Source organism: Anomalospiza imberbis, chromosome 3 (assembly GCF_031753505.1).
Source record: "Anomalospiza imberbis isolate Cuckoo-Finch-1a 21T00152 chromosome 3, ASM3175350v1, whole genome shotgun sequence".
In the NCBI taxonomy this organism is placed as follows: domain Eukaryota; kingdom Metazoa; phylum Chordata; class Aves; order Passeriformes; family Viduidae; genus Anomalospiza; species Anomalospiza imberbis.
The window spans coordinates 104937970-104959829 of NC_089683.1; the positions used below are offsets into that span (position 1 = coordinate 104937970).

Consider the following 21860-nt stretch of genomic DNA (forward strand, 5'->3'; position numbering starts at 1 on the left):
AAAACACAGAGAAAAAAACCTGCCCAGCTAATCAAGTTGTAGGTGCTGGTTAAATGAAGCTTTGACTCCTCTCCTTGTATTTAGAGATAGAGAACAAGCGCTCTGAATTGCTGGAGCAGATTCTCTCCAAACCCCACAGCACTCACAGATCCAAAATGCTGGATGGCTCCCAAGAACTGGTAACAGGATGACAATTCCCTACCTTTCACAAAACACAAACCACTGATTTTATTAGGAAACAACATACACTGTTCCCAGGTACACAAATGATACACGGCTGGTGTGACCAGAAAACAGCAACTGACCAAACCCTGAAGCAACAGGGCAGAAAATAAAACCTCTTTATTCCACCTGAACATATCTACAATCCTTACAAGACTAATTAGAAAACAAATAGGGAGAACCCTAAGGACAATCAATTACCAGAACAGAAAACTATGCATAAACAATTCAGACCTTTATCTGCATGTATAATTTTAACACAATTACATTTACCACAAGCACATGGGACAAAAATGGTTGCGTGGCTGCAGCTTTAACATGAACCATAAGCAGCTCAAAGCTGCCACATTTAAAAAGAGCAGCCACACAACTCTGATGGAAACCTGGCTGAACACCAGACCCAAGCAGAAACACTAAAGAGGGTGCAGAGAGCACTTAACTCAGAGTAAGGAGTATCTTTCTCATTTAGTTCTATGTGGATAAATATTTTTGTCTCTCTTCACCACCCTTACAAATCAAGGCCACCTTGCCATATGTGGAGTCCATTGCACACCTTAAGTGATCGCTGTATATTCCCAGCACTCTGCTGCTTGGTGGCACAATGTTCACCCAGGAACTCAGCAAAAAAGGACAGATGAAACCTAAGAAACTGGTTTAGAGCAAAGTGAAATGCGGCAAAGAGTACGTATGAACAATACATGTATCTAAATCTGCAGAGATCAAGGCAGGGCAACAGCTCTCCACAGCACCTGAGCTCTACATCTGCTGTTTTTATGCTCAAAACAGCCACAACATGCATCAACATAGGCAGGATCAGAATCCCAGAATCCCAGGGTCAGGTGAAAAGGGACCACAGTGCCTCAGTCCAACCATCCCAGAGTACCTAGCACAGGATTGTATCCAGCTCGTTCTGGAACATCTCCAGAGAGGGAAACTTCACAGCCTCTCTGGACAAACTGTTCCAAGAAGTTCTTCCTCCTGTCCAGGTGGAATCAGTTCCTGCCTGTTCATCTTGTGCCATGGCTGGGCCCCCTGGAACAGAGCCTGGTCCCTGCAGACAGGGACACCTGGGCTGAGGGCCCCTCTGGAGGCTGAACAGTCCCAGCTCCCTCAGCCTTTCCTGGGCACAGAGATGCTCCAGGCCCTTCTTCAGCTCTGCAGCCATCGCTGGCCCTGCTCCAGCAGCTCCCTGTGCCTCCTGTCCTGATGATCCCAGAACTGGACACAGCACTCCAGATGTGCCTCCCAGGGATGGGCAGAGGGGCAGGATTCCCTCCCTGACCTTTTGGGAATGCTCTTCCAATGCATCCCAGGCCCCATCAGCCTTCCTGGCCCCCATAGCACTGCTGGTCAGGGATACCTTGGTGTCCAGCAGAATCCCCAGGACCTTCTCTGCAGAGCTGATATTCAGCAGGTTGGCAGGAGAAGTCTATGGAGAATGAGGGCAGCACCCCAAACCTCCTGAGGAGGTTCCTTGGTTGCTGAGAAGTCTATAGGAGGGAGAGACAGTATAGCTCCAGTGTGTGAGGGGACACCAAGTGACAGGTGACAAGGACCAAGCTTTCCTTTTGATCCCCATCCTCACACACGGAAGAGAATCACAGAACAGGATACACTTTCCACTCCTGTGCTTCTATAAAAATCACTTTGTAGGCTGCTCCAAAGCAACGGAGCTCAAAGCTGGGGATTTTTAAGTAAAATGCGATAAAGAGGACTTAAATATATTCCATGATGTTACTATGCAACATTTAAACTGCACCCTTTTCTGATATGTTTAAAAAAAAAGAAACAGTTTCAAAGAAAATTCCAGGTATCAAGCAATTACTTATTATATACAGTTCTTCAAGACACTTCAGTGAATCCTGGGAGAGATTGTGTTTGCTAAGGAATGCAAAACACTTCCCTTATGGCAAAATTGTTTCAGACAAAGAAACTGTTGCAGGCTAGAGAATACAAATCATCCCAGCTACATCAAAAGCATTTTTTGTAAAGCAAATTATTCTTCATTATTACTTTATATACATTCACCATTTTAGCAGCTGTTTCACACAAATTTATGTCTCTTGAGCTGATATTCAGCCCTATGAAACAGCACAAAATAAATGATGCATAACTGTGAAGGTCACCTTCTCCCATACACTTTTCAGGAACCTCCAGTCAAAAACCCAGGACTTCAGTAAACCCTTCAGAAATCCTAAATTAGATATTTATATTTTGCAGAAGTTCAAAAGCATTTTAAGCTACCAAGTGGGACTGGGCAACAAAAAGCCTTTTAATATTTTAGAATTAAAAAACCTCCCAATAATTAAAAAGTTAAGGTTCAGTTAAAGAAATTCAGGCCTGTCTCAGTCTTCATCAGAAATCAACTTCATGATGAAGAACAAACTCCTCAAGTCTCTGCATATTTAAAATTCTTATATAACTTTCTTTTAACAAGCTGTAGTGCTCTGTCTGGCTTCTCTTTTACTGCTATGTTGAATATATTCCTTCCCTTTTTAAAATGATTTCTAAATAATATAGTCTCCAAATGACTAGAAGTTCCAGCCAGTTTGGTTCTTCAATGATGAACCAAAAATAGAATTTTTAATCTACTAAAGAAAATCCTGGAAAACTGTATTAATAAGGCACTTGTATGCAATCCAAAAATTAAAAATTAATAAATATAGTATTACAACATAACATAAGACATCATCTCGGTTCATCTTCCACAAATACAAATTAAAGCAAGTTTTAAACACTGCTTGACTAGGAAAAAAACAGCTTCTATACTCTGGGGCCTCTCAGAAGAAGCAGAAAAGATCACAGAACTGAAGCTGTAACACAAGGGAAGAGGTTAATTTAATGAGGAGTTATATATTAAAAAGCAGCTAATAACAATTATTAGTTGCTCTGTGACAAGAAACTTCCACATCATTCACTTAATTCTGCACTCCTAGCAGGAATTAGGTCCATTTATTCCTAAACAATTAACTGGAGCACTGGGTCTGCAATGGCAAGGTGGGAAATGTTTTTTTAAACTCAGATCTCATTTCAATCAAACCCTGAATGGTGTTTGAAAAGAGGGGGAAAGATTAAGAAATAAGACCTGGATCAAGTTTCTGTACATTGGCTGAAATTTCATTTTCCATTAAAGCTGTCAACCATCTTCACTGAAATAAGTGATTTTAATTACACTTGACAACCCCAAAACTGCTGTCTTATTTGCTAAAGTCCTGTTCAACATCAGCTACCAAAAGAAAATCAATATTTCAACTCATTCCTTTTCTCCTGGCATTGATTCCCTGCAAAGTAGATGGAAAGCAGCATTTTCGTAGGGGAGTTGCTGAGAGAAATATCTAGAAGGCACAACACAGTAACTTCCACATATGCAAGTAGATTGACATCTAGTGTAAAAACACTGAACTACAAAGCCACGTGAACAAGGATTAATTTAAAATATATTTTTTTAAATGACAAAATAATCAAATCCTCCAAATACAAGCACTTTTTTTTTAATAGCTACACAGAGCCAAAAACATTGTACCAGTGACTGAAGAAATATAGCTTCCAGCAGAGGAGAAATGAGATGTCAGCAGTGAATCAGAACAGCAAATCAGAAAAATCAGAAATTAAGTGTGTCAGGGAGAACGAGGAAGAGGAACACAGGCCAGCTGGTCAAGGAGAAGCTTTTTCCAACTCTGGATAAGGTGAAGTGAAGAGCTAGAGACAAAGGCAGAATGTTCGCGTGGTTTAATTTTAGAATTTATGACTGAAAGATATCTTGGATACTCCCATTTCTGCACTGCAGGCCCAGAGTCTGATGAGGAGAGGTGTAAGTAGCCTCTAATGAACTGCATTCTTTAACACAATGAATAGGGAAAGAAAGTGTATATGTTGTAGAAAAGCTAAATAAAAGGCTTTTCAAAGTCATTCCACTGAAGAATGACCACCTGTATCAGCATCATTGTCCTAGAATTTCACGTATTAAATATCTTTGGGCAAAGATGTTTTCAATCCTTTCAAAGGAATACATTTAAAAGAAATTTCAAGAGTTTGTCACCTTTTTACTCTGTCCAGTATTGGTGGCATTGGCAGAGATTTTGGACCTCACCACATTTTCCTGGCTGTTTCAGCCCTCTTTTCAGGTTCCTGCCTGTAATAATTTCACAAAAGAAATATCTAAAAAACAGTATATTAAAAGCTGAGAGACATGCATCCAAACAATTCCTCACTCATTCATAACTCGTTTTCCATAATAATATCAGGACATCTGTCTCAAACCAAATGACTCATTGTGTCCTGATAGCCTATTGCCCTGAGTGATGGTGAAGGTGATTTTTTTTTTTAAAAGTAAATACAATTCCTCAGCTTGCCACTGACCCAATGTGTTAATCATTACACAAGTGACAGTTTGTGCTGCTGTAGATACGACCCAAGGGTTCTTTCGACTCAGGAAAATTAAGGACTCCAGGGAACCTCTGCACGATGAGTCAGAGGTGAGCCATGACTTTGGGATAAGCTCTGGAAATGGCAAATACAGCTGGAAAAATGAAACAAGGGCTGCTCCCAGGGCCATTTTTTGCAAGGGCACAGGAGTGAGCTCCACTCCGAACTAAACTTTCCTGACAGTAACAGCACTGTACACACCAGGTCAGTTGGAAAATGGTTCCCTGGCACCTCTTAAACCCTACAGAGTTCTGAAGGGGAAGCTAAGGAGAATTTGCTCAGTCCCAAAGACCCTACCAATCTCAAATGTATCCAGTTTTGCTCCTCAAGCTAAGGATGTTCAGAAACTGCAAACAGGTAGAACCCAAGGAAAAAAATCCAAATGTTGTCCGTTTTTTGTTTTGGGCTTGAAACCTAACAACACAAAATTAACTGGAGAAATGCCCAACAGAGCTCTGTGACTACCCCCAAGTAACTACTGCAGATACACTGAAAACAAGGGCAAGTTACATGGTTTTGGAACAAAACCCTTATTCTGTTTTCCTTGAGTGTCTGAATTACATTTTACATCCCTACCTGCTAAGATACAAAACCTCCACAGTCCAAAGACAGACTGCAGGAAATGATCCATCACTGATTCAGGATCTGCTTTTTCTCATTTGTCATCACATTGTATCACAGTGGGTCTGATAAAAAAAGGTAAAACTTAAATATATCATGGCCTTACTTGAACATGATTGGGTTTTTTAAACATTTTTTTAATTAGAACTAGACACCAAAGCAGCAGAGTGTGCAATGAACCTGAACAGAGTAAGAAATACCTGGAAATTATTCATAATACTCTTACTACCTCCTTTTCACTAAGGATTAGTAATAATCCCTCATGTTCAGATTTATTAATCAACTGCCAAAATATCATGAGACCAGCTGAAATCTGAGATCATTACACCAAAACTGAGATGTTTTTCTGCCTTTGGGTTTCAGCATTATCTCAACAATGCAATATGGAAGGCTAACAAACCTTTATTTAAAACAAAATTTAAATTCCTATAGTTTTGTACCAAGGCCTTGGGCCTTGAGAAAAAACATCAAGTATTGTCACAAATGTTTAATCAGCAATGCAGTCAATCAAGATGCTATCAGTGAGTCATTAGTGAATTAAATATTATCAGTGCACCTGAAAACAGATTTAAAAACCACATTCCCCATAATTAGCTAAAACTAATCTCCCTTTCTAGACTTTTTTTTTTAAATTCAGCAACTAAAAAACACCAGAAGTTATTTGCGAGAACAACAGCCCTCGTGGCATAATTTCTTAAGTTAAAAACCTTTCTCCCAGAGGAATTTAATTTTTAACCTCTCTTAAAAAATCTTTTCATCAAGACACATATGATTTGAAAACCCCCTTCCTGAGGCTTTAGTTTTTATTCATCACTAGACAGCTTAAATGTCATCAAGACAGAATTTCTTTATCTTCCAGTCACTCTGCCACATTACAGTGGTATAAAATAACCAAAACTTCAACTTAAATTGCCACCAGAGGATCTTGCTTCCTGTCAAGCTGGAATGGAGCCAGGACACAAAAGTGCTCCGGGATTTCAGTGTCTGCTGGTGTCAAAACAGCTGCTCCTCCCTCTCTTGCAGAGGGACAGAATCACCAACAAAAATGGAAGTACCTGGTTGTCCTGCCCATCTTATTCTCTGCTTTTTGAGCTGGTTACTGAACCAGAACTAATATTTTCTTTTATCCAGCATTTAGAGTACTTTACCTAATTCCTTGCTCTTCAGCAAATCCCAGGACTGCTGTATAAAAGACATACAGAGGATACTCTGCTCTTGCCTAGACTGGGGGGAAATGTATCACAGTCCTTCCCTTTTGTTCTCCTGTATTTAGATGTGACCTTGAGATGAATTCCAAAAGCCACTCGCACGTTCCCTGCTGATCCACTAAGAGCAGGGAGGCAGGCTGAGAACAGGGTTACCAACCACAGAGCTCCAAACAAGTGGCATCAACACTCCCTGGAAATGGACTGTGTGTTCCACCCTTGGGCAGCCCATGGCACCTGTGTCCCTTTCCACACCAGCTTCCCTGGAGGATTTGCCCAATCTTGTGACCAGCACAACATGCCCATTCTTTATTTTGAGAGCGTGGATCAGAGAACTTATTCCAACCTAAAGACAGCTGTTCAAAATTAACACTTGCTGCATACCAGGTATAACTTCATTGGCATCAACACATCATTGACTACAGACCCTCTGTCCTTTCCCACTTTGTCCTCTGAGGTCCTCTCTAACAAAAGCCACAATAAACAGCTGCCTACCAGGAAAACCACCCTGCAAACAAACACTTGGCTGCCCTGGACAGTACCCCATATAACCCAAGAGGCTGCACAGTCCCTGCCTTCAGTGCTCTGGCACATCCATTCCTGCTATTCACTGGAAACACTGGGATAGGCAGCACAGATCATCTGGCCCAGAACAAAGAATATTCTATTTCTGTACAGTCCAACACATCTCAAAGCACACACTGTGACTTAAACAGGCCAGAGGAGTGAGGGAAGTGTTTCCCTTAACAAGTCAGGGAGATATGCACAGGCACAATCCCACTGAAGGCACCTGGACTCTGCACTCAGCCATCCATCTCAAGGTGAAGGTCATCCTTCTGGAAAGCCACATCAGCTGGAAAAACATTTAGAGAATTTCAGGAAGTTCTATTTTCAAACCCCATGGTAACACAGACCTCTTTTAGGCCTTTCTATAGGAGTCACATTCTCAGTGACTTGATCCCCTTGGGAGAAAGCAAATTTCCATGCAGGACTCCAGCTAAAGCCATTAAGTTCATTTTTTATCTCCATTTGGGAAGATAATTAGGAAGAGGAAAGCTAATAACCCAGAGTGGTTTCCTCAGGGCAAAGGCATTGGGCAGGTCTCCAGTAGGAAGGATTTTTTAGCACAGGTCCCAGCACCACCCCAGAGCTTCATCATCCTCTCCCACATCAATCCCACATGGCCAGGGGACATTTTTAGTCCCAGGCACCTCTGCCACCAACACACAGCTTCATGCCTGAGCCCCATGTGCTCCAGACTTGGCAATTCCCAGGTCTCCAGCAGGCATGGCTTGCATGTCGGACAACTACAACACTCAAGATGATTTTTAATTCTGTTTAACAACACAAAGCAAAATATTTAGCATTTCTCAGAACATGTGTCTCAGTAAACACCTAGGTTGTCAGCCTTCCACACACTCCTATTATTCCAAACCAGAAATATCCCATTTGATATTAGCTATAATATTAAACCAGACACCAAGTTGAATAGATTTTTGTTAGTCTGCATAACTGTGACTAAACTAAGGCAAAACAGCAGCTTTCAAATGAGAATAATACACAGTTCTAATAAAATACAGTAGGTCTGGGGTTTTTTTATGTCCATCTCCGGGTCTACCAGCCCTCCAAAATTTGCTGTGTGTAGTCAGAGCGCATGGCAGAGAAATCCTGCTGCTGTTCTGATCCTACACCAACACCCTCTAAAAGGATAATGAAGACAGCATCACATTTCAGAAGAGATTTCCTGGATGCCTGCTGAGCTGACCTTGTTTACAAGCACTCACTGAAACTGATTAATTGCTTGTATGCTCCACTCCACACTGCATTTTCTGCCCATACTATCCATACGGACATAAGCCAGAACAAAAATTTCTGTGTAATTATCCAATTTATTATTATTAATGCTAGCATTTAACAACAACATCAACAAAAAAAAGCCAGCTGGCATGTAACAATTGCTTCACTTCTGGCGTGTGAGAATTACAAAGGGCATGTTTGTATTTTATAGCTACTAACAAGGAAAGTTGAACTGTTTTGTTTTGTTTTAAACTACAGGACCAAAAGAGCAAAGAGCAGAGTGGTGAAGGGAACAACCTGAATCCAGAGTCAGCACCAGAATTTCTGTGCAATTGAGCCAATTAGCTCCCCTCAGTACTAATTTACAAATGGAAACCTATAGCACATTCTCATTCTCTGGCTCTATTCCTTTATTTTACTATCTGTTTCTTGGTAGTAAGAATTTAATGTTGATAAAGCAGAATGAGGTCCTGACTGACTCCAGACTATCAGGTTTTTTCACTGAACATTTTGAGATTAGAAAGATGGATTTCTTCTGGACCTGGCAGAGCAACAGTTCCATCTGGGCCAGAAGACCCAACTGATACAATAATGCAGCTGTAGGGCTTGCAGCAGTCCAAAAACAGTTACTGAAAATTAAATAAGCACATAATACACCCTGAAAGTCTGGACAGTGATTCACTGACATTAGTTAACCAATGCACAGAGCCCCAGCAATTTACAGGAACAATCTCTGTTCCAAGGATTAGCATAGGACTGGATATCAACATTCCCACACTGCCTCTCAGCTCCATCACAAATTTGCTGTAAGAGACTGTACTGACTCTGGTCTGTGCCCTAGTTCCTCCACGTCCAGCATGGGAATAATCCATGTGTAACTACTCACCAAAATGATTTTCAATTTTAATTCACATTTGCACTAGGAATTTTTAAAAAAGTGTTTACCAAATTTTGTCTAAGCCCTCATTCCAAATTTAGGTAGTGCCTTCATGACTCTCAATTTCAGCTCCACTACAATGCCAAAAAGCAAATAAGAACTCTGGCATTTGAAGTTGCACTGCATTGCTGCTGATTCGGCATTTAGGACATCACAGACTGCAGTAAGAGCATCAACCACCCCAGGCTGGGTAACAGCAGGTCCTGACAGCTGAACTTGCCACAAAACCACTCAAGTGTTCTGTGAGCCAGACAAGACAAATCTGGAAAACACAGAAATCCATTAGATCTTGATCACATCCCAGCCATGGCTTTTTAAAAAACACAGCTAGACACAAGGACTTATGTCTGGGATAAACAGCAAAGGTGTTTTCCCGCCCCCGAGGTGGAGTGACACTGCTCAAGCACTTTTTCAGCAAAGCAGGGAGCAGCACAGGCAACAGAAATCTGCAGCAGCAGCAAAATTCCATCTCTGTGTGTACTCCCAGTCAGAGAGAGGTTACATGTGTTACTCCCTGGAAAACTGATTTGCTGTAGGTTGAACAGATTCACCTCCAAAAGGAACTGAATTTGCAGTTTGCTGGGAGTCTCCACTCCAACAAAGGAGCCCTGCAGCCCTCTGACTGCCAAGGAAGACCTCAATTTCCAGGCTCCAGCTCCTGGATCCACAGCCTGGAAAAGCAGGGCAGGTCAGGGAGATCTGAAACTGGCTGCAGGCAGCTGCTTTTTTCCACTCCTCCTAGAATACTCAGCCAAGCATTTTCCTAAACTCTTGAAATCTACCCTGCAAATCACCAACCATCTAAAATTAAAGATTATTTTAACCCTATCCAGACCAGCAGGGGGGTAGAATTGTGCAGCCTGGAAAGTTGCTAGCATTGACATTAAAATCTGATTTCAAGGAAGGGTTTTTATTATACAGTGAGCAGGGATAGACTCAGGATCAGCATTGATAGAGTGTGATGGTTTCAGGTGAGCTCCTCTATGGTACTCCAAACCAGCTCAGATGTATGATGAATGAAACATCATTAAACAGCTGCTGGGAGATCTGCAAACAGGAATGGATGGGGATTTTTCTCCAAATGGGTTTCTTTTCTAGCACGTATTAAAATTCTACAGCTCTAGAGAGTAAAAAAGGGAAGGAAAACTCCTTGCCCAGGATCTTCTCCCACCAGAATGTCCACTGGGTGTTCAAGGAAACTGCTCAAACTCAGTATCAGCTGCCCAGTTTTTTAATTAAATTTAATGCCTGATTTTTTTTCCTAAGTTAAAAACTCTGCCTTCACCCCCCCATGAAGTTCTGAACACTTGGCAGCCTGATTTCCTTTGTTCCTTTAGCAGCAGGAAGAGCCCAGAGCATCACAAGAGCACAGCACAAATGTGAACACCAGTGGAAAGCAGTGAAGGTACACAAGCAGAGCATTCATTATAGATGAGCCCAGTCAGCTGTTTCAGCCCAGCCAGAGAAAAACATCTCCAAGAAAGCCAGCTTTGAAAAGAAAGCTTCTCATCCAGTCACAGAGTGATTACAGTAAATCAGCTGGAGAGCTAAAGGCTGACAGACCAGGGACTTGTCCAAGTGATTCTCTCTAGAGAAACTTCAGGATCCCCCTTCAGAGGGGCCACATAAAGACAAAGACACCAAAACTAATATTAACTCTGTAGGATAGCTGGTGACATCCAGCACAGTTCAAGGGAAACATCTCAGGGCACCATCTTAAACAAATAAATACTGTATTTCTGTGGAGTCAGACCAGGGAGTAGAGGGAGGGAGGAACTGGGGAAAAAGAACAAGGTAAAATTGAGTTATATAATTAAGTTACCCAGAGAGAATTTTTTTTTCTACTGCTGCAATGTTCCAATAGTGGCTGAGGGAAGAGCAGCATCAGAAGAAATTTTGATTTTTTTGCTGCTGGCAAATGGTGTATCTCAAGTACATGAGTGTGAAACATACTCATTTTTGATAAAAACATGGTAAATAAACTGAACACAGCTTGCTAATGAACCAAAGCAGAACGGCAGTAATTAAAGAATAAAACAAAACATCAACAGGCTTCAGAGCTATTTCCTCATAAAAGCTGGAAGTAGCTTCCTCTCCCTTTCAGCCTAACACGGCATAAAGAACAGAGATTTTGCTTCCAGTCCTACATTCACCTGGCTAAGGAAGTGCTGAAATCTCAGAGAAGATGCTTTTCACCACCACCATGCTGACAAGATCAGCAGCAGCAAGACCCATGATTTGTGCATAATTACACCAGCAAATTCAGAACTGAATCCACCTCCTCAGCACAGGGCTCCGGGTTAAGTCTGCCAAATGTTTTCCATTTGGGATACACCTTGGCATTCCTGTGGGAGAGCTCCTGCTGTACTACACACAAGATTTAATACCCCTGGAAAACATTCCCTCCCATCTTCCCACCAGGAGCAGCTTCCTGAATACCTGCCCACTTGTGGCACCCCTTTTGTGGACAGTAGCAGCATCTCTGCAGAGGTCTTCTCATCCTCACATTATGCAAGTCTAATGGTAGTTTAATGTTGCTTTCTCCTGTGGATTACAAACACAAATCTCCAGACCCAGAATAACACTCTTCAGATAGAAAAATGGTCATAACAGTCTTGTTCCCTACTCAGTAATTTTCAAATATCAGCACACCAAAAGGAAAGCAAAAAAATTGCAGTTCTGAAGTTGTTCTTTAAGAGTCACATGAGTTGGTTTGTATTTTCAGAACTTGTTTGAAGCATCACATCCAGAATAGGTTTCCAGGAAACCGACACTAAGTACATGTTTTTATTGATAATTATCAGTTTGTTGCCAAAGATCTATTTTTGACTGTGTGCACAGTTAACCATCCTGCTAAACTAAATAACAAAAGCCATTAAAAATTTTAGTTTAAGCTGAATTTTACTTATTAATGTCTCTCTAAGTGTTGTGGTGGAGCACTAAAGACATATTAAACGTTTTATTCAGCACAAAAAGCCAAATGAATGACACTGAACTGCACCACATCCTACTGCATCAGCAATAACAGAACACCTTCACTTTGGAAATAAAAAAGCATTACATGTGGCTAAATAATAAAAAATATCAGCATTAAAGAATGTATAAATGCTCAAATGAACAAAAAGCTCCCAGTAGAAATCATGCATTACATCAGAAATTTAATTTTGAAATCAGTCTCCCACAAAGCTCAACCAATCCTTCATAGAACGGTTATTATGGTTAAGATTAATTTTGAGCCGAAGGAAGTCTGACTTCACAGTCTGGAAGAAAGGCACGGGAGTCCTAATTACGCAGTAAAATGCCTAAACTGAGTGTTGAAACAACAGGTCAACTTCTCTGTGTTTACAGTACAATCCAACACAGCCCTGAAATCCTTCCTGCTTCTAATTGGTGCAGCTGGGATGTTGGAATTGAGTGTTCTCAGAGATACACATCAGCAAAGCCAATAAAAGTCTGGAATTCCATAGGAAACTCCACCTTGGCTCCTAACACTGCTAAAGGAGTGGGGAGCATTAATGCAGCATCCACCAGAGACAGGAGAAAAGTGAATTATCTTGTCCAACATCCCATTCTGAGCTTTCCAAGACAATGCAAACACTAACACTGCTTATTCTAGAGCCAAAATCCTAGAAATTCAGACCTGTTTACATGCAGAAATATCTGGTAAATGCTCTATAAACAAAATCACTTCAGTGATAAGAAAAACTGGAAGCAGATACTTAATGAAGAATTCCAATTCCACAGAGCTACTGTAAAAAAGAATCTACAAGGTCATGCAAGGCAGCTATTTTTATACTCCAGCAGAAGAAACAGGGGTGTGGAAAACTTTTTTTTTTTTTTGGCGCTATTCTATATCCAGAAAGACCCAAGCATGGCTAAAAGCTTTTGTGGTTTAAGGCACTGCAGGGAATAGGCACATCCAGCACAGTGGAAAGCAGAGGAGCCATGCCAGGAGGCCACTGCTATTTCTGGCTGTCACTGGTGGGCTGGGTGACTTTCAGGGCACAGGGACATCTCTTCCCCCTTCCTGGGGGCACACAGGGAAAACAGCCTTTTCCTGGGCTCCAGAGGAACAGAGGACAGGGGAATTCCCTTAGGACACTGCACGAGATGAGCCACTGGGCCTCTGGGTTTCTGCTGGAAGCACACGCAGCTCTCCTTCAGCCAAACAGCTCACTCACTTTATTCTCAGTAACCAAAAGCTCCATGTTCTGACTTACCTGACTCATTCCATGGCTTTTAAAGAGAGTACCATCACTACAACAAATTAGTTAGTTCATGCATCTAATTTTATACAACTAAAAAACCTCAAAGAATAAGGTTTACTCCTGTTTCTCCCAGGCCGTCATCAGTAACAGTTCAGTAAATTTCATTTACAGGACCAATAACTACAATAATTCACAATTTAGACTGTCAATTTTAAGCAATAAATAATTATAGAGAAGAAATTAATACCTCAAACATTCAAAATGAAAAGAGAAAGAATCACATTTATCATTTTATTACCCACAAATTTATAGCCTAATTTAGTTTTCCAGTATACATTAGTCTTACCTTTAAACAAAAACTATAATCAAACATTAAAAACCTAATCTTATTATTGGAGCTACACTGAATTATAAAATTCCCATCATATTTTCCTGTCATTTGCTATTGATTCACTGAAACACTGTAAATCACCTTCAGCAGTGATTAATGTAAAAACTGTTCTTCATTACCATCATAAATGAGACCAAATCTAACACCTCTCGCTGGTTTGCATTTTAACAAAGTTTAAAAAAATATTAAAACATGTGATTTTCATTTCCATCTGCCCTTTCTCCAAAATCTGTCACTGTCAGCTTCCCAAGAACAGCACATCCCATGAGTATTTCAGCCATCCTGCTGGGGCACATCTCTGCCTCACCAACTAGCCCGTGTGCAAATCAGTGTTAAGGATTCTTCTCCTAAACAACACTTCTAGTTTGAGTGAAATACTTTCAAAAATATCCTTTTAAAATGCAGAAAAATCTCAAAACATTTACTGAAATCTGTTCATTTTATAACTAAACATCAGTTGGGTATTAATATCTGGAATTTTTTTTCCCCACAGGTATTTTTAGTAGCATTTAGTTCCATTTAAGGGCTATTCTCTGCAACCAATTAAAAATTATATTGGGGAAAAAGTATTTATTCAAAGTCACTTGGTACAGACCTGAACCTTGGCTACACCTGATTACTGAAAGAATGACGAATATGATAATAACAATACAGAGTTTCATTCTCCTCTTCTACATGGTAAAAATCTAGATTTTTCTATGCATTTATACAATACAGTAATTTAAGTCTTGTGTCAGTTAAATCTTAATTCTTCTTGACTGACATTGGTAATAAAAATTACCACATTCAAATGAAATTAGTATTAGTTTCCTAATTAAAACCCATTTCCAAGACAAGCCATCTATATTTAGAACTCTGCCCTTCCCTAGAGACGGGAAGAACACTCACTGTGCTTGTGCCTAAAAAATATCCTAAGATTTCACATTTTCAAGCCCGATTTGAAACCTTGGAATTTTGGGGTAAATTCTGAATTTGGCACTCTACAAAGACTCTTATCTTCCCTTTTTAGTGGATAACTAAGCAATTTGTCATCGAAGTTCAAAAAAAAATTCTCCCAGGAAAGCAACTTCCAGCCTTCCAGTGCTGGTTGCTATGGCAACAACCACCATGACTATGCAGGCCCCAACCTTATTTAATGGGGAAAGTGGAAGAAATAGCACAAAATAACATGAAAAATCCTGTGGTGTGAGTATTCCTGGAAAAAAAAAAATAAAACAAAGGACTACACTCCTCTACCCCATTTTTAATCATCAGTTCATACCTTGGCTGCTGGCAAAAAAAAAGTCTCCACTTTACCATGAAATCTTAGTATGTTACAGAAATGGTGCAGCTCTGCTTCTCTTGGGACTTGACAGGTAAAACTCTCTGAAAATAAGCTTTTATTAACCAAGGATAAGGGGTGTGATGTGTGTGGAGCAGAAGAAGCAAAGGGAACAGGACTATAAAATACAGTGAGGAAAAAGATGGATTCTACCATAACAGTCTAAAAATAGATTCCCTGCAAACAGAGCATGAATGGTTGAGGATCTTCAGAACTAACAGCTCCATCTAGAGTTAAAAACCAAGAGATACCAAAACAAGCTGACAGGTAGAAGGTTCTCAAGACTTCTTAAAAACACCCACTAAAACATTCTCCAAGACCTCCCAATTTAAAAATTTGCTTAGAATACTTTACATAAAAGTCACCTAATCCCTGAGAACCTAGAAGGCTTTCATTAAAACCAAACTGAATGCAAAATTGAAAGGAAAATATCTAAAAGTGCTCATCTATCCCTTGGGCTTCCTGCAGCTCAGCTGCATTCCCACTGCCATCTGAGGTTTGGGGAGGTTGGTATATTTTGCCAGTTTGCAGTGGGCTCAAGATTTTAGCACCGCGAAGTATCAAGGAATCAGTCTCCCAGCACTTCCAAAGAAATTCATACCCATGTTCAACACTAAATGAATGGTCCAATCAGGGATATGACTTCCAGCCCATGCAGCACTTCCCAGGCCCCAGCTGCTCACACTTATTTAAAATTTAACACTGCTTTCTGCAGGAGGCTCCTGCTCAGCTGTTTGCTCCAGAGCAAACTATTTTGCATGGCACCTCCCAAAGTAACTCAGCATGACTACATTTGATGTTTGCTCATCCTCTTGTTCCTACTAAGTTATATCTTACCTTGCAACCTGCACAAAAAAAATAAATTATATAAAGCCAATGCTTCTTGAGGTTGAGCATGCACTGGATATATTGTGGCTGTGCCTCCCAATATAATTTCTGGTACAAAAATAGAATATAAAGGGGCAGAAAATGGGGAGCTGCTGGAAAACCATTGGGTTAGAGGTCTGCTTCATTCCTGCTCCAGAACAAAGGTAGGCTTTGTTAGTCACTCCATGCTTCTAGCAACACTGGAGAGCCTCATGGGCTTTTTCCAACATTTTTTACTTTCCCTCTCTTTACTGTCCTCTCAATCCCTTATTCCTCTTTCTCCCCCTTACATTGCTTCGTCTATTTACATGTAGGACACCTGTACTTTCCAATGGCATCCCTACTCCTTTTAGTCCATGTTCTTGATTCCATTAAGCACCATAAAAAGACAAATATTGTTTAGGACAGACCGAAACAACTTTAGTACTACCCCCTAAAGTACATTAACATTAGAAACCCAGAACCAGCAAAACAACTGACAAATTTTCTTACCATCACCATGTGATTTTTAAGCTGTTCTGTGCTTCATGTTTAATTGAAAAGCTGGGGCAAGTGTGAAAATACTGGTCTAAATGACACTGCACAAACTGTTCTGGAAAGATTACCACAGGATAACAAACATCACCAGGAAGCTCTCTTGAAATATCTGACTATTGATTCATGCACTTCTTCCTCTGCAGAGTGTTTGGTTTCCTTGACCATGCAGGAGCTACAAGTTTTTAACAAGTGTCATCAGTGTCTTTAAGTCCTGAAAAGCTAAAACACAAACCAGAACATGCATAGGCAGTTAGGTAATGGAATTTTTTCCTGGTGATTTATCACATTTGGAATACAAATACATGTTTAGAGTTATTGGTTTGTATCAAATTCCTACAGCAGAAGTAATCCTCATTTTGTTGTTTTGGTTTTTAAAAATAGCATTTTAAATAACATTTAAATCTAAGAACACACTATTATGAATTCATAACATTATTAAAAAATGCTGAAAAAACCTTTCAGAACCTCAAAACCATTTTGATCCATGATTCACTAGTACCAGCAGAGAAAAATAAGGGTCTTTCAAAGGCGCAGTTTACACACAAGAGTTCCCTTTTCACAAGCAACTTCACCAAGTCAATGACAAAAATAAACTCACTGCCTTTTCCATACACTGGAGACCACAGAGGGCACAAGGAAAATGTTTCCTGTCAGGGTCAGCTGGTGAGACCCCAACAGTGTGAAAGTCCTTGTTCCCCTAGCCCGGCAGCCAAAGAGGTCTGGAAGACGTGAAGTCGAGTTTTCAAGGTTATTTATTTCTTCTTATTTATAATATTTTCTCTCTGACCTGCCGAGGTCTGCCTAGTACAGAAGCCATTGCAGTCTGGCCTCGTGTCTTGGGCAGCTCCCACATTATATACTCAAAATTATGTGTTCTATGTTTACAGATTTGTACCAATGCCCACCACCTATGTTAAACTGTGAATCTCTACCTTAAACCAACAGAAAAGTGTCACCATCACAGCAGGACATGGAGGACAAGAAGAAGGAAGAAAAGGCTAGGACATGCCCAGATTCCTCCATCTTGTACCCCTGAATTACATTTTTTAAAACCCCAAAATTCTACTTTTCCACCCTGTGTCAATTCACCTATTACACAACTCAAACCCTTTTGGCTTGTAATTCCTCATATAGAGTTGGCAGCCTCTCCCACGGGCTAAAATCGAAGCCACAGGTGTTTTTGACTTCTTGCCAAGGTCCCCAAGCCCCCTGCCAGGGTCTTGAGAGAGCCAGGGCAGCCAGAGGGATGTGCTGGATGCCGACAGTTTCTTATTTCGGAAATTTACCCCAGGACCCTAAGTTTAATAATCCATGGGTCAAAAACCACACTTTGACTTCACATTACCACATTATTCCCATGTCAGAGGAACACATTGATTTCCAACATGAAATAAAGGAGCAACAACCAAAACCAACTTTTTATTTCTTCTGGATCTGTGTTTTTAAACTAAAAAGTAGGACAATAAACAGAAAACAAACCCTGGTTTCTCACATGGTCAGTTTCCTGTTCCAAGTTAAATAAAAACGTGGCACCAACACAGAAATTTACAAAACATGAAGAGATCTGGATATTAACAAACTCTTACAAAAAGTAAGTGTAAATTTGATACAAGAAAATGCCTGATATTTCTCTGGCTTTGTAAATGTTTTGCAGCCTGAGATAAGCAACCTCATGTTAAGCACAAAACTAAGGAAAATGACTGGGAATCGTTTAAATCTCCTGACCAGAATGTGCAATACTTTTGTGTGCACAAAGCCAACTTCTCTTCATCCAAGTTCAGTTTTGAAGCAATTCCTGTATGGGAAAGTGTTGGCAGAATGTGCACTGCTAATTTCCCATCTAGAAAAGGAACGTTCTGCCCTCATTCATTCTTTGTTGAGAGAACAAACCCCTGAAGGATTTTTTAAAGTTCCAAACAATCTCCCTGTACACACTTGCAAAAAATGATAGTTGGAAGTAACTCAATCAAGCTTTGTATTTTTCCAGGCATCATTTCCTCAGTGATAGCTTTAAACTCCTGGAAACTGGCAATCTCATAATGAAAAATTTTACCCATTCTTTAAAAGACACCAAAATACTTCAAAACTCATTTCCTAATGGCAGAGACTGCAGGCCTTTGCTAAAATGTGAATTTATGTATTAGGAGGTTTTTTTAAATCAGAAAAAAACAAAGTATTTAAGTCAAGTATCCTTTTAACTATTTTTTAAGCACAGACCGAGAAAGCATTTCAAGACGTTCTTCTATTTTTTTAACAAGAGAAGTTTTGATGAATTAAAAACCAGATCTTTAGTCACATGAATAAAGACTTTGTTTTCATTTCACAAGAAACGAGGATGTTAAGGAAATACATTAACAAACTGTGTGACACTAGAAATGAAAACACAGTATTTTTCAAGTTAAAGACTTGTTCACAGATTGAAGAATGCACCTCCTTACCTCCAAAGCTGAATGAAAACACTGTTACATTACTGAAACACAGATCTACTTGTCACTTTGCATTAAAAACATTTTTGTAAATAACTTTAATGAGAGTAAGAAAAAAAAAAAACTAACACAGAAATACTTACATTTCATTCACTTTCTCTTCTGGGCCCTGAACTTGGCCTGTCACGGTTCCTTGGCTGGTATTTTTAACCCAGCCAACCACTCCTAATTTTTTGGCTTCCTGTTCTGTGTACTGATTTGGGAAATAATAAAAGAGGACAGTCAGTGCCAGCACAGACATCACAGACAGAACACTTAACCCCCCACCTGCATTTGCTCAGCTGTAAAAGCTACACTTAAAAAATAAAAATCCATGAGTAATGCTCATCCTCAAACATTCAGATGTTCCTGGCAGCTCTGGAGTTGCAGCAGGCACAGCTCATTTTCCAAAAATAACAAGATTTTGATCACAAAGGACTCTACTAATCCCACACCATTCCCTTGTACCGACTTTATGCCTTTCCATAGCTTCTATCACTGCTCATTTAACCCTTCAATCACCATAGTTTTTAAACTGATTAAATCTGCTACATGTACAAACTTCCCAGTTCCCTTTCAAATCCTTTCCACCTGACTTTCACCTTTTAAACCCTACCCCCAGCTGCTACATTTCTACTGACAAACAGCAGCAAAGGCCATAATCTAACAGCGAGAAAAAAACAAGCATATTTCTACAATATCTAAAAATTATGGTTTCCCAGCCACGCAGTTGTGATGAAATTCAGAAACATCAAGAGCCAAACTTCAGGTCTGTATGACCCATTCCAAAAGACAAAACGTGCTTTGGGGTGATGTAGCCAATGAAAAAGCGGTGCTAACTATGAAGAGTGTTTTCCAAGGTGATTATGAGCAGCTTCTCCACACTAATTTGCCCAAAAGCACAGGAATGCAGCTGCAAACCTTTTCCTCAGTACTGCAGAGCAGCTCAGGACTGGCACTGAGCTGCTTCAGGTCAGCTCAAAACAAGATACAGCAAGCTTGGACTTACCCTTTATTCTTGATAGAATAACTAAATTCAAGGCAAACTCTACTGCAGTCCTGTGTTCATTTCCATTTGGCATTATTTTACAATATAAACCTTACATAAAATCTCTCAAGTTTAATATTAAGCATGGGGCACTACTTTGAGACAAAAACACTATTCTTACTTGAATTATGGCCTCCTGTATCGTTGGTTTCTGTGAAATGCAAAACCACCTGCTTCACTCCAGAGCTGGTGGAGTCCTTTGCTCAGGGTATGAGCCACAAAGTACTTATTTGCAGCACATTTTTTCCCACATTTTTCCACAGTAACCTTCCTTAAATACAGGCACTGAGTTGCCATTTGAAAAACTAAACTCAAAACACCCTGTTTCATATTTAACTTTTCAAAATATTAAGGTATTACAACATTCTTGTGGCTTTTACATCACAAGTAATCCAAACCACAATCTACACAAGCAACACATTATTAAGCTTCTAAAAATCCATTTTAATATAAAACAATTTTAAGTCTAATTTTAAGTCTACTCAGAGTACATAATCATCCAACCAAAGGCTGGATATGTTTACACTCCACAGACCTGCTGCCTTATTTTTAGCACTGGAAATATTATACCATAAAGCAGCCAGCAAATCCAGCATTGCCTTACCATCCTGAAACAAACACCTAAAAAAAAGAAGAAAAAAAAAAAAGCAATTAAAGTATATCACCTGTAGGAATTTCAGTTAATAAAAAAGAGCAATAATGTGCACACAAGTCACCCGTGGTGTTTTACTACGGAAATTTCAGTGACGCTAATATTACAGCACAGGACTTGTGTCTGAGCCTTCCCTTCGTCACACGATTGCTGTATTCACACATTCGTGTATTCAGGCGCTAATGAAAACGCCGCGGGGAAGGACGGCAGGGGAAGGAAAGGAAGGACGGCAGGGGAAGGAAAGGAAGGACGGCAGGGGAAGGAAAGGAAGGACGGCAGGGGAAGGAAAGGAAGGACGGCAGGGGCATTTCCACACACCCGCGCCGACAGAAGCCACGAGCGCGGAATGGGAACTACTTTGGACAGAGCAGCCCATGCTGCAGGGGGAGCAGAGCCTTAGGGAAAAGCACTATGTACAACTATTTAAAATTTAAAAACAAACACCACACAACCAAAAAACTTTCCCGTTCGGCTGCGAGCGCGGCGGCAGCTCCCGCCTCCCCTCAGGCCGCTCCCACCCCGCGCACGCGCGGTGGTGCCGCCGCCGCCTCAGCGCGGCGCCCCTCGCCCGGGAGCTCCCCTCAGCCCGCCATTACCTTGCACCCGCCCGAACACTTCGTAATCCACGGATCTGAGTGCGCCGGAGGCTTTGGCCGGGGCGGACATGGCAGCAACGAAGGAAGAGCCGCTCTGGCGGCCGCAGGTGCTCCACGAACAAGCGGCGCCCGGACGGGAGCGCGAGAGGCTCAAGCTTAGCGCGTAAGCGGCCGCCTCACGTGCGGATGGGGCGGGCACGGCAGCCCGGAGAGCTCCGAGTGTGAGGGGAGAACAGCCGACAGCGGCGGGTGGAAACATCGCTCCTCCTGTGAGGGGAAGCACACCTGAGAGCGACGGGTGACACAGCTCTCGGTGTAAGGGAAAACACCGCTGCTTCTGCGAGGGGACAGCGCCCAACCCCGAGGGCGGGAAAATGCTCCCGCCGTGAGGGACGCGGCCTCGCATCCCTAAGGGGCAGCTCCTACAGAGCCCTCACAAGGGGTCATTCCCATCTCTGTTTCAGGTTAGAAATACGTTCAGAGAGCAGCTGTCCAAGTGGCATCATCTCCTCCTCCAGGACTGGTGCTGCCACATACGCACCTGGAGTCGCCAGCATCCACGGTGCAG

The 21860-nt window shown here is 41.1% G+C and overlaps 1 protein-coding gene across 1 annotated transcript in view; it reads right to left on the reverse strand.

The window, feature by feature from the left end:
• Positions 1 to 21487, reverse strand: part of ACYP2 (acylphosphatase 2) — a 33447-nt gene extending 11960 nt beyond the window's left edge. Inside the window, exons 1-3 of the mRNA XM_068186261.1 lie at positions 21293 to 21487; positions 20649 to 20665; positions 19101 to 19210 (exon numbers count right to left, since the gene is read on the reverse strand). Coding sequence (XP_068042362.1) covers positions 19101 to 19210; positions 20649 to 20665; positions 21293 to 21362 — 197 coding nt within the window. The 5' untranslated portion in view covers positions 21363 to 21487. The remainder of the gene's footprint in view (positions 1 to 19100; positions 19211 to 20648; positions 20666 to 21292) is intronic.
• Between the last annotated feature and the right edge of the window lie 373 nt (positions 21488 to 21860).